Here is a 13,957-nt window from a genome sequence, read left to right as displayed (position 1 = left end):
ATTACGTAGCGATATATCGATATATCAGTTAAAGCAGTTCCAAACTTAAAAATTCAACTTTTTTATCCGTGGCGGATAAAGTGAAAATTCTAAATATTTTTTTAAGAAAAACAAAAACATAAAATAAGATTACAACTTTAGAAGGTCAAATTTAGGATGAAAATTAAGGGAAGTTTAAACTAGAAAATTCAAATTAGATAGTAAATATATGCTCATATTTTGATATTATTTGTTTTTATTTAAAAGTCATACACTTTGGTTACAATAAACTTTTGATTTCAATAACAATATTAGTGCGTATAAAATTACAATTTACATTCTTATTAAATAATTTTATATAATTTCTAAATACTTAAAATAATTAAAGAAATACAACTAGTTATTAATAAACTTGTAGTCGCTCTGCACTAAATATATAATATGAAGAACAATATTAGCCATAACTACAAAGGATAAATTAAGATTAATTGTGCATATGCCAAAGATGCGGGTTCTCATATTTTGCCAAGTTAACTGCAGTGCAAACCAATCAATCTAAAATAAATATTGTGATTAACAAAAATATATTTTTATTTTTTATTTATAAAACTCACACTGCGTTCCACTAATTTTACATTTAAATTAGGATATCGCAAAATAGATAAGGTACTCTCGATAAGTTTTCCAGTCATGTCAGAGACTTTGACCAATGTGTAGAATTGCAGCATTTCGATTAGGTTTATTCCTATAATTCTTAGGATCGATCTGAGGGGTAGTTCGAATAATGCTTGTCCAAATAACATTCGAACAAAAAATAACCCGTTATAACAGCTCTGGGCAATTAGATGCAATATAAAGTAGAATAGCGGAAACTGAAAGATCAAAGAAAATTCCTTAATCATGCCTATAAGTCGATGGCACATTCTTTGAATTTGCAATATCTTCTGCAATTGGATAGACATTGGCAATGGATATCGAAGTAAGTGCTCAAGGCGTATCTGTATTCCCAAGAACACCTGACAAATCTGACATATCATAGTAAATATTAGCAATTCCAAGGCACTCACTAAAGATTTTGAGAGGGTAATACTAATGTAAAATATGTTGCTTCGTTTCCCAACGGCTGCCCATGATATGTTAATTATAGTATATGGCAGAATTAGCAATAATCTGATCCAGAGTAGTCGAATTGGATATAGACCCTGTTCACAATAGTATTGTTTGATTCCATGTCTCTCCATTTCCAAAAGATTCTCAAATAATCTTAATATTCTTCGTTGCCAACGTTGCGCACAGTACATACAACTTACAGTTAAAGCCGACAGAACTATAGGGTATATAAAAACACAAAGGGTCGTCAGCTTCGATTGTGTTATAATTATTTTCCGTGTGTTCCAATATTCAATTAAAAGCATTGGAGGTGTAATCAATATAATTAGGCTAAAAAGCCTACTGTAAAAGCAAAGAAAACGCGACTTTATCATCTTCCTGGATCTAGGATTAAAGTAGAATCCTGCAATTCCAAAAGCAGCCCAGAAATATGTGATGCACGCGTATACGTAATATCTTCCCGAGGACATTGTAAGACAACTAAAAGAAAATTAATGCTCATAAGTATTACGAGTACTCATAATCAATTAGTGAAATGCACTTAACAGTTTTCCTGATAAAGTTTAATATCAGGTTGCAGAAAATAATTGACGTGTGTTTGTCTAAAACATCATCGAGTTAAAAATAGAGACAAAATATTTAATTACTATCTAAGAACTCATTTAATACAAATATATAATACTTATTATTGTTGATGGATATAATAAAAATCAATTGCAGTGTTTAACTGAATGTTTTTATTGTTTTTAGAGAGGTTTTAACCAACCTAGATGTTTAAATATTTATAAGATTTAATAAATAAAAACTAAAATGTGAATATTCATATGTCAACTTAAGTTTTAAGATTAATTAAAAATTGTTAGTATTCACTTTACAAGTTTTAATTATTTTACGTATATATATTTTTTTTAATTTTAAGTGTATCGTTTATTTTTCTAAGTTACCAATCAATCAATCATGTGACTGAAAAAAAAAACTGATGTTTCAAGTATTCCCGAAACAAGCACGAGTCACAATCGTAATCGTTACAGCTGCCGAACACATCGATCGTTATTTGGTATTTGAGTTGAGTTAAAAGCAGAGAGTTTGACGATTTCAGTTCGCCGGCAACAATCAAGTTAAACAGTTGAAAAATCGCAGACAAAAAACTAAAACCAAAGCTTGATGCACAAATGTTCGAAAAGCAATTTTTGTGACAATTGAAATAAAAAAATTGATAGAACCTTGATTGCGAAATACGTGAAATCACTTGGTTTAATTGATTGGCTGAATTATATGCGAATATAATAAAAATAATGCAATTTATGATCACGAACCAAGTTTGTCAAGTTTTTTGCTAAACGGATTTCATGCTTCAGTTGCAGTTGGGAATAACGAAATACAAAATACAAAAAAAAAAAACAGTTAATGTGCATTTATTTTAATTTGGACAAGGTCAGAAGCGTCAAACCAATTATGACCCCCACCTGGGTCTGGGTCCGGCTGTGTGTATTTGGGATTGCGACACTCCCTTTTCACTGCCACGCCCACTACATACAAATCGATCATGAGGAGTTTCGGGCCAGTGGTTACCCACATCCCCCTTTGCCGCCGGCGCCATTGACGCCCCTGGAATTGGATCATCTGCCACATTTGGTGGCCACAACGCCCTTAACTCCTGCCGAGGTCATGGTGGATCTTACCAATGATCTAACCCATCGACTACTCCACTATCATTCCATACTCAATCGCAATAATTTCGCCTTCTCACCCACGGCATTGGTCAGTGTCTTGGTGGCGCTCTATGAGGGATCCTCGGGACGCAGTGCCAGCGAACTGAGGAATGTGCTGCAATTGCCCAATAATCGAGACGTAATACGTGTCGGTTACCGTGATATACACCGACGGCTGAGGGTGAGATACCCTTCCTACCCTCTTCCCCTCTAAACTGAAATTTACATGCTTCGTTGAGCACTTTTTATAGTTGTAACCCATTCCAGTTTATGGCATGGATTACTGATAAAACAACTAATAACCCAGTCGTGGTCGAAAATACTATTGATAGATACATTCACATTTATATATTCCAGCTGTATCTTTGCATCTGTTGTTGATTGCGTATTTGTTTTTATTGCCTAGGGCAGTTTTGTGCTCCACATTTTAGGCCAGGTCTACTTATCGATGCTCAATTGATGCTTTAAACGGTTTCGAAGGTTTATTGACCCCATTTGATTGTTCTACTCACATAATCTGCAAGTGAGTGGGACACAATATTTTGGGCATGAATGAATTTTATAAATGATATACAAGTTATTTTGCTTCTGTCGAATAAATTAAAAATTTTTAAAACTCACAAAAATTGTAATTTTATAAGAAAACTTTATAAATTATTCATTAATTTTTACTGTTTTAATAATAAATAATGTAAAACTCTCAACTTCACTCTGCCCCTCTATAAAATGAATTTTAATTATTTAATGCAATTTCCAATTTTATTTTGAACTATTTTATATTATTTTTAATTAATATATTTATTTATTTTATTTTCATTTCAAGTTACTATTGAAATTTAAGTTTTTATAATAAATATGTTCCTTTCCATCGTTTTTATTTGATAAATTAGCTTTTGTTTATTTAATTCAAGTTTTCACTCTTGAACTCGGCTTAATGAATCTTGAATTAAATATTTTTTTGTTTTGAACTATTCTAATTGAAATACACTTTGAGCTTTAAATTTTTAATATTTAATTTTGCTAAGCTTAAATAATGTTTTGGGTTAACTGAACTAAATAAATTATGTTTTTTATTTTCAGACCTATTTCTTTGGCTCAGATAATCCACTAAAGGGCCTCAGCTTAAGCCGGAGCAATGTAACAGTTCTCAAGGACTTTGAGACAGTATTGATGTTTTATGGCTATGATCTGAGCATAGATATGGTATCATCAACGCCAGCCAATGTCACAGCAGCTAACGAAGTGGCCAACACCACAATATCCAACAATGCGACAGCGGAGGAGATGCTGGCGGAGACCACAACGCCCAAAGATGTGGAGACAACCACAGAACTGTCCACAACAACAGCAGCAGCTGAAGTAATCACAACAACACCCACCACAACAACAACAACCACGGAGGAAGCGACAACTGCAACGGAAGCGGAAACAACGAGCACAGAAGCTGCAGCTGCCACAGAATCCGGCGAGGCAACCGAAGCAGCTGGCGAGGATGAGGCAGCGGAACTGGTGTCCGCCTTTGTGGCCGAAGAGGAGGCCGAACCATTTCTACGCATACAAAAGGCACGTGTCTCCAGATTACCCACCAGTAAATTGCAGGCGCCGCTCAAGCACTCGAATCCCATTACACCCAAGCCAAGTTATCTGCCCAGTGCACGCGTTGCCGTGATGCCCATGATGGCACGCCAAATGACTGCTCCAGTCCAGAGAAGGACAGCAAAGACAACAACTCCAAATCCAACACCAAATCCAACTCCATCTACTGCCTCCTCACGTAAAGCAAAAATGGCTCGTCATAAGAGACACGTCCTGGGTTACAAGGATCTGGATGCGAATCTCTTTGTGGCACTGTTCAGTCCACATGGACCACATGGTGCAGCACATCCGCTGCCCTTGCCACCCACTGCAGGATTCGCTCACATCCCCAACGACTTTGAGCCACATTACATCAGCGATGGCGTCGAGGCAAAAACCAACTACAACACGGATGTTATAAGTCATGTCTTCTATCTGGGCAGTCAACAGGTGGTGCACACCACTTTCAAGGTCTACAATGCTGTGCTCTATTACAAGTACTTTGAGCACTTGAAGATTAGCGTGCTGGAGCTGGAACTGGACACACCGGAGTATAATCTTATGATACTGCTGCCCGATTACCACATGGATATTGTGGCAGCTGCAGCATCTCTCAAATTGGGACCAACGTTGCGATTGATGCGCAAACAGCTAAAACCACGCTGGGTTCAGGCCATTATACCCGATTTCAAGCTCCATGGCACCATGTTCCTCACCAACGATTTGCAAAATGTAAGTTAATTACAATCAAGGGATCATTTATACCATTGCAGAGTTTCTAATAATGTTTCAAGAAGAATTGGGTTACGTTATTAAAGATGCAATAAAATATATTAGGTCTAGTCTGGACATAGAAAACTAATTATAAAAATAGTCATGACCGAACATCAGAGAAACTCCGAAATAGGGAAAGATATTTTGGGTCCTGGGAATCGAACTGCATCATTACCATTTTTCTTTTGAGTTATAATCAAGATTTCATGCATTTTTTTAAAAAGTTTAATCGTTAAATATATATTTGTTGACATAATCAAAATGTTACTGCATTACTAAAAATCAAAGGAAAAGTAGATAAATTTTGCCAAGATATCCAGATTATTAAGTTGATTTCGATTTTTTTTTTAACTTTGAGGTTTTAGATTTTTTATAAATTGACTAAATTGTAATATTTTAAATTGTCAACTATTATTGTACTAATTTTTTTATTGTCTAATAGATTATGTATTTAATATTGTCTCATACATCCTAATCTAATAGGAATCCTTATAAAATGTAGCTCTCAAAGGACCAATCGGTTAAAAATATAATTTTTCTATAAAATCTTTTTCGATTTGATAAGATATTTGAACCAAACTTAACTTAAAACTCTTTAAAATATTTAATAAGCTTTGCAAGGTTATCAAATCTTCGCCAATTCTTTCTTGTTTTTACCCACATTTCACTGCATCTTTCTTTGCAGATGGGCATGTAAGCTTAGACTGACTTGGTAGCTCCTATGGGCGGCACTTTTACTTTCTGTTGTGTCTTCTCATTGCAGCTGTGATATATTTGAGCCAAATCGTGCCGATTTTCGACCCATGACTGATGAGAAAGGCGTTTATGTGCGACACATTGAGCAATCGATTGACGTCAACATTCGTACGCATCCCATCAATCAACTGAAACGTAAGTAGTTGCCTCACCTCGACGCATTGAGGCGCAACGCATTGCAGGTAAGGTGTTTGGCCCCACCTGCAACTGCGATTGCACCACCATCACTATCAACATTAGCATCAACAGCATTAAGACAAATGTGCAATAACTATTTCCTTTTTGGATCAGGCAACACAGGCGCTCAAACGAAACCCATACAGATCTCTGTTAATCATCCGTTTCTGTTTTTCATCATCGATCGAGACTTGGACGTGGCTGTAATGTCGGGCCGCATACTCAATCCGCTCAACGTGCGCATACAATGATCCACCGTGTGGTGCAGTGGTGCAAAACGAAGGTCAGCACAGTGGTGTTATTGAAAGTGAAGCTGTCCCGCTTCCTGGTGATGACTCCCAACATACAAAGTATATTGTAAATAATGCAAACTCTTCTTTTATAAATTATGTTCAAATGTTTTACACAACATTGTTTGTGCTTTATCAAGTAGAGAGATTAAATGGAGTACACACTGTGCGTCAAGTAATTGCTTTGCGACAAAAATAAAGATTTACAATAGTTTGATATTCAATTAATAATATTATCAATCATTATTTCTATTGTTAACTTGTTCTTATAACTATCAGCATAATATTATATAGAAGTAAAATACTAAATAAATTGTGAATTTTTTAGTTGTCAGAACAATTACTTGACATACTGTGTAATTGTACGATTCTTAGATTCCAGATGGCATAATAAATTATAAGTTAGCATAGTTATGATGTGTTACTTATATTTAATGATGATTGATTCCAACGTCCACTTAAATATATCCTAAAGAGATTGATTTCCCTTAGTATTTGGTATGCTTAACATAATTCTAAAATAATAACTGAAAAATTAAAAAGATTATTTAGAGCGGGAATCAGATAATGCTATAATATACTCACTTAAGGAGTATTATCCTCAGTACTGATAGGTTCCATATACAGTACATACACAGAACAAGCTCGTATTACTAAATACTTCCGTCACGGAGGTGTCGCAATCACAGTCCCAGCAACAACGCGATAAATAGGTAGCACCAGCTCCCAATTCTTGTCCCAGCATCACCTGGACCACATGCTTGTAGCGCTTTACTTTGGAATTGGCGGCAATCTGTTGGTTCACTTCGTCGGCTATTTCACGTGTCCATGTCTTGGCCACATCCTTGTCATATACTTTGTCTGCAAATGTTTGTTGGGTTGCTTAGCGACGCTTCTTTGTTTAGGCGCTGTTCGATTTTTTCAAGCTCACCTTTTAGTTTCTCCGCCATTGTGTTGTTCATGATTCTCTTTACGATCGGCAATGGAAAGGATTCCCCAAATGCCGGACGCATGCTGTACGCAGCCGGCTGTGCTGCTTGCTCCTCTTCCATTTCGGCATCGGGCAAAAGATGCGCAGTCGCAGCCGGCGTTGGCTTTTTATCCTGCGTAGGTGTTATCGGCGTAGCAGACTTTTCTCTCGACTCTTCCGGCTTTATCGAATTCTTTGCAATATTTTCATCAGTCATTTTATCCTAATAGTTTAATAATAATCCCAATTCACAAAAATCCAATAATAAACTGTGCAAAATCTGCTCAAAATAACAATTTTAGATGGCAACAGCTGATTGTTTCCCCTAAGGCTGGTCACACTGCTGTGAAGTTCCCAGCCGGAGCAAAGGCTGCCACCCTGCAAAATTGTCCGATCTGGCTCGATTTTTTGTAATTAAAAAAAAAGTAAGTACATTTCCGAAATTGGGTGTTTCTATTTTTGTACTTAATTTCGGATTTTTTATTTTCTAGAATTTTTTAAATCTTATATTATTGTTTTTAGAATTTTCTTGATTTTTCGATATAATTTTTTTTTTAAGAATTAAATTAGATTACTTCTCTTCCCGACGGCTGACGAACATCAAACCTTTATTAAAATGTAAAGCTTCATTTTGTCTAATTTCTAAATTTTAATTTTCATTAAATTTAATATTTTTATATTGAGTTTTTTGCATTTTAAAATTTGCAATTTTTCTCAGTGATGGCAGGCTTGGCCGTCAGTGTTGAGCTGCTGTTAATATTTAACATTGCGGTGTAAGACCATTACAGTATGCTGTTCTCTAACAGCAATAAAACATAGCCATAACAGCGCAATGTAAAAAAATCCCTCCAATTTTAAAAAAGCATGATGTTCAACAAAATTTTCAATTCATAAAATCTTTATTCAATTTTAAACAAATCAAAAAATTACATAATAAATTCGATAAATATGCTGATTATAGGATATAAATAAAATTACATAATAATTTAAATAATGTTCATTAGTATACAATAAATGTTTGCTTTGCTCTTTAATATAAATTTATTTGTCGTTATACACGCTCGTATATAAACAGACATATATAATGTATATATACTTATGTATAGAAAATATTTGTGTGTATATCTTTGTGTTCACTTTGATTTTAGTTGGGCAGCAAATTACATGCATGGATTAGTAGCAAATTGTTTATATAATTCATTGAAATTTATAGACATAGGCGTACACAAAAAATCATAAACTAATTTTAAAAAAATACAAATACACCATTTACACTTGCCTAGAAGGGACAAACAATTTGCACATAGAATTACATATTCACGTTACATAGTTAACTTATTACACAACATAATACAACATACAAAGATCAGACAGTTCATCAAATTGTTTTTATAAGGCTGCAACAAACTAAATGACTAAAATTTGAGTGTATAATATATGATCAAAACTAACTAAATATTAACTTCAATTAGCAAATTTCTTTTCATTTTTGGTTTCATTTATACATAAATGTTGCGCGTTTTTTCAAAATATCTTAAGCAACTGACTTAATTAATTTTTTAAATAAAAGTTATTAAATAAATTTATATCGTTATTATCGTTCATGTTTTCTGTTCAGTTGCTTATAGTTTTTTCTTCACTTTTTTTTTTTGGTACTTTATTACTTAAGTATTTAGGCGTAAAAATCCTTGTAAGACTTCAAAAGCCAATAAACCCCAAGGCAAGTTTGTTATTCATATCTGAAAGCAAATAATTTATTTAGTTTTTTTTTTTTTTTGTAAATATGACTTATTTGGGAAGTGGAAAACCTACATTCGATTCGTCTTGTTCGTGCGGTTGGCCGGTTAATGTAATACCCGCATCCGTTGAGGTCGATGCAGCACCTGCTGCAGTTAGGTCCACTTGTGAGGCAGTTGGTCGTAGAGCCGCCCGCTTAGCCACAATTTCCAGCATCTCATTGAGTATTGCACCCTCAGCAGCCACATCGGCGGAGCTCTTGTCCAGTTCTATAAACAAAAAACCACGAATAAATGAATCCATCAGTATAGATTATAAAGTAGTACTTACTATTGCAGGATAAACGTAAGTTGAGCTCTTCTTTAAGTTGTGCATGCCGATACTCTAATTGCAGTTCCTGTTGTCTAATGGTCAGTTCTTCATCACGTTTTCTATACAAAAAAATGTAAAAAAATCATTATTGTATGTAGTTCAAAAACTTCAATCTGTCCTAGCGGAATGTCAACTTTTTCAATATTTTTCCTCTAATTTGATTCTGCATCAAAATTGGAAAACTCAATTTTTTTCAAGCAGTGGCTAATATTTCACTCACTTCAGTGCTGTGATATTGCGCCATATTTCCAAAAGTTCTTTAAGTAGCTTCTCATCATTGTCCTTTGTCGTATCCAAGCTGTAAAAAATAAAAACAATTTACAAATAAGATAAGACTATCAATAATATGTAAATGATATTAGTTACTTTTCATAGTTGTGCGCCTCGCCCCGCAGTGCCTTCTCAATGAGAACGCCTCGTGCCTCGAGTTCCTTTAGCTGCACCTCAATCTCCTCCTGTTCACGCTGGATTTCTTGAGCGATTCGCAATCGCTTGAGCTCAGCCTGTCGTGAAGCCTTCGATATGGCACGTTGCTTCTTATGCTCTCGTGTCTCGTTAGCGTTGCTTTCATCTAAATGGCATAAAAATATATTTAGTTCATTTGACTTCAACATTCAAAAGTTTACAAGTAAACAGAAAAAGAGTTGATAGGAAATGAAAAACAAAAACAGAAAATGATGTTGTTAACAAACCATCGGATCTTTGATAATTCAGTGGCAAAGGCGGTATGGGTGGCGGTGTCTGGTCGTCCAAGGCATTCGATGCGGCCAGATGATGGGGCTTGTGTATATAGAGCTGCGGGCTGGACGAAGAGAACGATTCGGTGTTCGTTTGCTTTCGGTAGCGACTGTTGTTCGTGGTGGTGTTGAGGTAATCTTGGGAGTGTTTTGTTTGTGATGTTGTTCCTGCTTTAGTTGTTGCTGTTTTTTGTGTCGGTGTTGTGCTGATTGGCAATGTTGCGTTGTTTGTGTACAGATCCTTGTCCTAATTATGTATCGCGTTTAAATGTATGGAAATATATTTAGTAATATATTATGTGTGTTTTTGTGTGATGTATATATGATTTTTGTTGTCAGCATTAGCGAAAAAGAAACATTTGAAAATTAAACAATTTAGATCTTTCAGTATTTTAATGTGTATTGTTATTAACAACTTAATTATAGAACAACGTGCTTAAGTATCCAGGAGATAGCTCAATTCGATTTAACTCGATTCGAAACCATAACCAAAAGGGCCACACCAGAAATAAATCTACAAACCAATTCATGCAACATTAACTTAAAATATTTTTTCAATATCCAAAAATAAAAATAATCTTAAAGAAAGCTGAAAAATAATAATAAAATTAATGCTATTCACCGCAATCTTATATCATATGAAAACAGAAATTGATTTCGATTTAAATTAAAATCTTCCTTCTTATACATAATAATTTCAGGCTACACAGAAACATGTGTAAAACCTTTTGCTAACCGATGAATAAATATAATGTAATAAGCTCACAAACAAGAAGGTATTATAAACAACAAATAAAAATTAAAAATATAAAGTAACTAACAGGCAAAACTTAAAAGTATCACTTAAATATTTTCAGCTGCAATTGTGAAAAGAAAACGAAAATCAAATGAATAAAAATAATTCTTGCCAAGCGAAAAAAACGAAAATTGAAAGATGAAAATAAGATGAAAGTGAAATAAAATATTAAAACAGTTAAATGATGCTCTTAAATCATTGTAAATTGTTTTTTCACAAATTTAAGGTAAACAAAAAATGCGAAATGTGAATAAGTTAAAATATTAGAAAGAAATGCTTTACATAAATTAAAGTAAATTAAAAAAATAATAAACATGATTACATCAAAATTATGACAAAAATCAAATTTATGTATTTGCTTTTAATTTACAAAAAATTTTTAAATTTAAAAAGTATTTCTGTTATTGTTTTATTACAATGTAAATGTACGATGTTATATCAAAATACTGAAATGAAAATAGTGAACATAACAAATAGGAAACATGCCAGATAATTTAGATTACCAAAGTAAATGATATAAAACAATGAATTCATGTATGCTTATGTTGTTAGTTAGATTATGTGATTAGAAATGTTCTTACACCAAAACCGAAAGTCCTCAGATCAAAGCAAGACTGTAAAATGTTGGAAAAAGTTGAGGTTAAATATGAAGGACAAACACTGACGACGACACAGCATAGACGTTATAGTAATGATCTTATATAGACTATACATCGATATAAAGCAACCATTTGGTCAGACACAAATCACATAAAAGATGAGCACAATAAATGGAGTATTTACTGTACATACCTTGGACTTTTCCTTTGATTTGGGTGAGATGCGGAAGCGACTGAAGACGCCGCCTCCATCGGAGATTGTGGGCGTGCCGCTGCTGCTTGTGCCCGGACGCTCTGCATGCTCAGAGTGATTGGCAGCTACAGGGACGCCCTGTTCCTTGGAACTGCTGCCCGCTGTTGAGGACGTCGAGTTGTTGCTGCTGCTGCCCTTGTGAAAGAAACTGGACAACGACTGAATGAGACTTTTACGACGCTCCGGATCCTTTTGACGTCGACTGGATTTGCTCTTCGGTTTGGCATCCTGTGCACTGGCCGCCAGATTGGGATCAGATGTGAAGTCAGCGGCCTTGGCTTTGTTTACAGCCTCGCTGCTGTCCAAACGGCTGAGCGGCTGCTGTTGGCCATGGCCCACAATGTAGGCCAAGTCGTTAACACTTTTGGATGCACTCATCTTAATGGCACGTGCTGCCAAGTCCTGCGAATGCGTCTCCTGCTGCTTCACCTTCGGATCACATTGCAAACGCTTGCGCAGCAATTGCATCTTCTCCTCGGGACTCAAACCCAGCTCCGAGTTGGATTTGAGACGAGCTCTGGCTCTCGCCTCGCTGCGCAGATTCTCCGTGGATGCAGAGATGCTCATCTCTGAGGCGGTTTCAACTTGCTGCTGTTGTTGCCTGCTGCGTTGTGGACGCACTGGCGCATTGGGCGTGGCAAACTCATCCACTTTGCCATAGCTAAATGAAGCCGTCTTGTTGAGTTTGTGCCTCTCTAGAAGATTCAATTGCTCGTCATCCACATGCTCGCTAAATGGACGCGACTTGTAGAGATCGGTGGCGCGTGTTGGAGCCTGCACAGTGCGATAAGGTGACACATACGAGGATGTGGCTGATTTCTGTAGCGGATTTGCCGGTTTAAAGACTTCGACATTTGTGGCTTGACTCAGTCGACTGGTCACAGGCTCCGCAGCTGCTGTGGAGACATGATAATGCGCCTGGCTGCTGCAGTTGGCATCACTGGATGACAGTTTGGGTGTGGGACTCAAACTGGCACCACTGGCATAGCCACTGGTTAGAAGACTTCGTTGGCGACTGCGATGCAGACGCTTCTCGGCATTGAGTTGCTTTTTAGATTGCAGTTTATCCATGACCAGATCGTGTATGAGATCCTTTTGCTTTGTACGCTCCTTGCTAATCTCCTCCAGCTTGCTGTTGAGTGTCGGTATCTCAGGTACTTTGGTGGAGGAGCTGCTGCTTCTGGGTCTCATCATGGTGTCATCCATTGCAGTTGCTGTTGTTGTTGTTGCTGTCACGGAGGTGGCTTCTATCACATTGCTTGGCGCCTCTCCCTTGGAGCTCTTGCGTCGCTGTGTGCTAATCTGTGAGATGCGTTGTTGCAACGCACGCACATACTCAAATTGTATCTCGTCCGATTCCTTGGCAGCTGCTGCTGCTGGCGTCGAGCTGCTTCCACTTCCACTTCCGCTCGTCGTGGTCACTGTGGATTGCGTCGTCTTTGGCTGCTGCTCCGAGCTGCTGGGCGTGGAGGCATCCGCCTTGCCAGTGGCCAACAGCGAGGCAAACTGATCCAGCACTCGGGGTGAAGATGTGTCCAGTGGACTAGTGACCACAGTGAGAGCTTCGCTCTCCTCCGTTGTGGTTGCCGTGGCTTGTGTCTGTGTCTGGGTCTGTGAGGTGGCCATGCCACCCAAACTATCCTCATCCAGTTCATTGAGCGTGCTGGAATCTGTCAGAGATTGCGTCATCTGTGTGACCAGGGGACGAGGTGCCTCATTCACCGGCGTCTTCGCATCGTCGTGCATGATGTACGCACCTTGCTCGATGTAATCAATGCCCAGTTTCTCATCCCGCTTGGTCACGAGCGGCTGCAGCGGCTGAAGCTTCGTTTGAGGGATTCCCTATAGGAATATCGAAAAATATTAGTAAGAATAAAATTAAGAAAAACAAAACTAGAAAGCATTTTCAAGTAAATAATATTTTATGCTTTTTTATAATTCCAAAAATCAACGACAAGAATAATGATGCCCTGGTTATTAGAAAATAAAAATTAGGAAAATTAGATTGGGAAGACAAAAATTATAAAAAGCTAAAATAAAAAATAATTATATAATTGTAATAAATTATTGTCTCCCCAATTATTTCCTAATAACATTATTCCTAATTTTGACTTTCTTAA

General features: G+C 36.5%; 3 protein-coding genes across 10 annotated transcripts in view; 1 reads left to right on the top strand and 2 right to left on the bottom strand.

Moving 5' to 3' along the window:
• The first annotated feature begins 2,195 nt into the window (after positions 1 to 2,195).
• On the top strand, positions 2,196 to 6,451 carry LOC117792293. Its single transcript, XM_034632362.1, has 5 exons — positions 2,196 to 2,982; positions 3,882 to 5,108; positions 5,836 to 5,843; positions 5,914 to 6,041; positions 6,198 to 6,451. Exons 1-5 carry the CDS (start codon positions 2,497 to 2,499, stop codon positions 6,332 to 6,334), a joined length of 1,986 nt encoding a protein of 661 aa, XP_034488253.1. The 5' UTR covers positions 2,196 to 2,496; the 3' UTR covers positions 6,335 to 6,451.
• LOC117792296 (tctex1 domain-containing protein 2) lies at positions 5,677 to 7,599 on the bottom strand. Of its 2 annotated transcripts, none has more exons than XM_034632366.1 (3): positions 7,305 to 7,599; positions 6,959 to 7,234; positions 5,677 to 5,688 (listed from the first exon to the last, which is right to left on the bottom strand). In XM_034632366.1, the coding sequence occupies exons 1-2, from the start codon at positions 7,558 to 7,560 to the stop codon at positions 6,975 to 6,977; spliced, it is 516 nt and encodes a 171-aa protein (XP_034488257.1). In that variant the 5' UTR covers positions 7,561 to 7,599; the 3' UTR covers positions 5,677 to 5,688; positions 6,959 to 6,974. The 2 variants fall into 2 exon arrangements, with proteins under 2 accessions (XP_034488257.1, XP_034488256.1); XM_034632365.1 differs by lacking the exon at positions 5,677 to 5,688 and adding an exon at positions 6,446 to 6,900.
• Positions 7,600 to 8,983: 1,384 nt separating this feature from the next.
• The window catches only part of LOC117789705 (F-actin-monooxygenase Mical), a 48,246-nt gene continuing 43,272 nt past the window's right edge, over positions 8,984 to 13,957 (bottom strand). For 3 of the 7 annotated variants that reach the window (XM_034628807.1, XM_034628808.1, XM_034628810.1), the window contains 8 exons: positions 11,778 to 13,679; positions 11,567 to 11,599; positions 10,145 to 10,436; positions 9,819 to 10,023; positions 9,673 to 9,750; positions 9,411 to 9,511; positions 9,156 to 9,349; positions 8,984 to 9,082 (listed from right to left, as the gene is read on the bottom strand). In XM_034628807.1, the coding sequence (XP_034484698.1) occupies positions 9,077 to 9,082; positions 9,156 to 9,349; positions 9,411 to 9,511; positions 9,673 to 9,750; positions 9,819 to 10,023; positions 10,145 to 10,436; positions 11,567 to 11,599; positions 11,778 to 13,679 (2,811 nt within the window). In that variant the 3' untranslated portion in view covers positions 8,984 to 9,076. Of the gene's footprint in view, positions 9,083 to 9,155; positions 9,350 to 9,410; positions 9,512 to 9,672; positions 9,751 to 9,818; positions 10,024 to 10,144; positions 10,437 to 10,555; positions 11,047 to 11,566; positions 11,600 to 11,777; positions 13,680 to 13,957 lie in introns of those variants that run through there. The other 4 variants (XM_034628812.1, XM_034628809.1, XR_004617923.1 and 1 more) reach the window with 3 other exon arrangements.

Source organism: Drosophila innubila (genome assembly GCF_004354385.1).
Source record: "Drosophila innubila isolate TH190305 chromosome 3R unlocalized genomic scaffold, UK_Dinn_1.0 2_E_3R, whole genome shotgun sequence".
Classification (NCBI taxonomy): domain Eukaryota; kingdom Metazoa; phylum Arthropoda; class Insecta; order Diptera; family Drosophilidae; genus Drosophila; species Drosophila innubila.
This window is presented reverse-complemented; position numbering and strand designations above follow the sequence as displayed.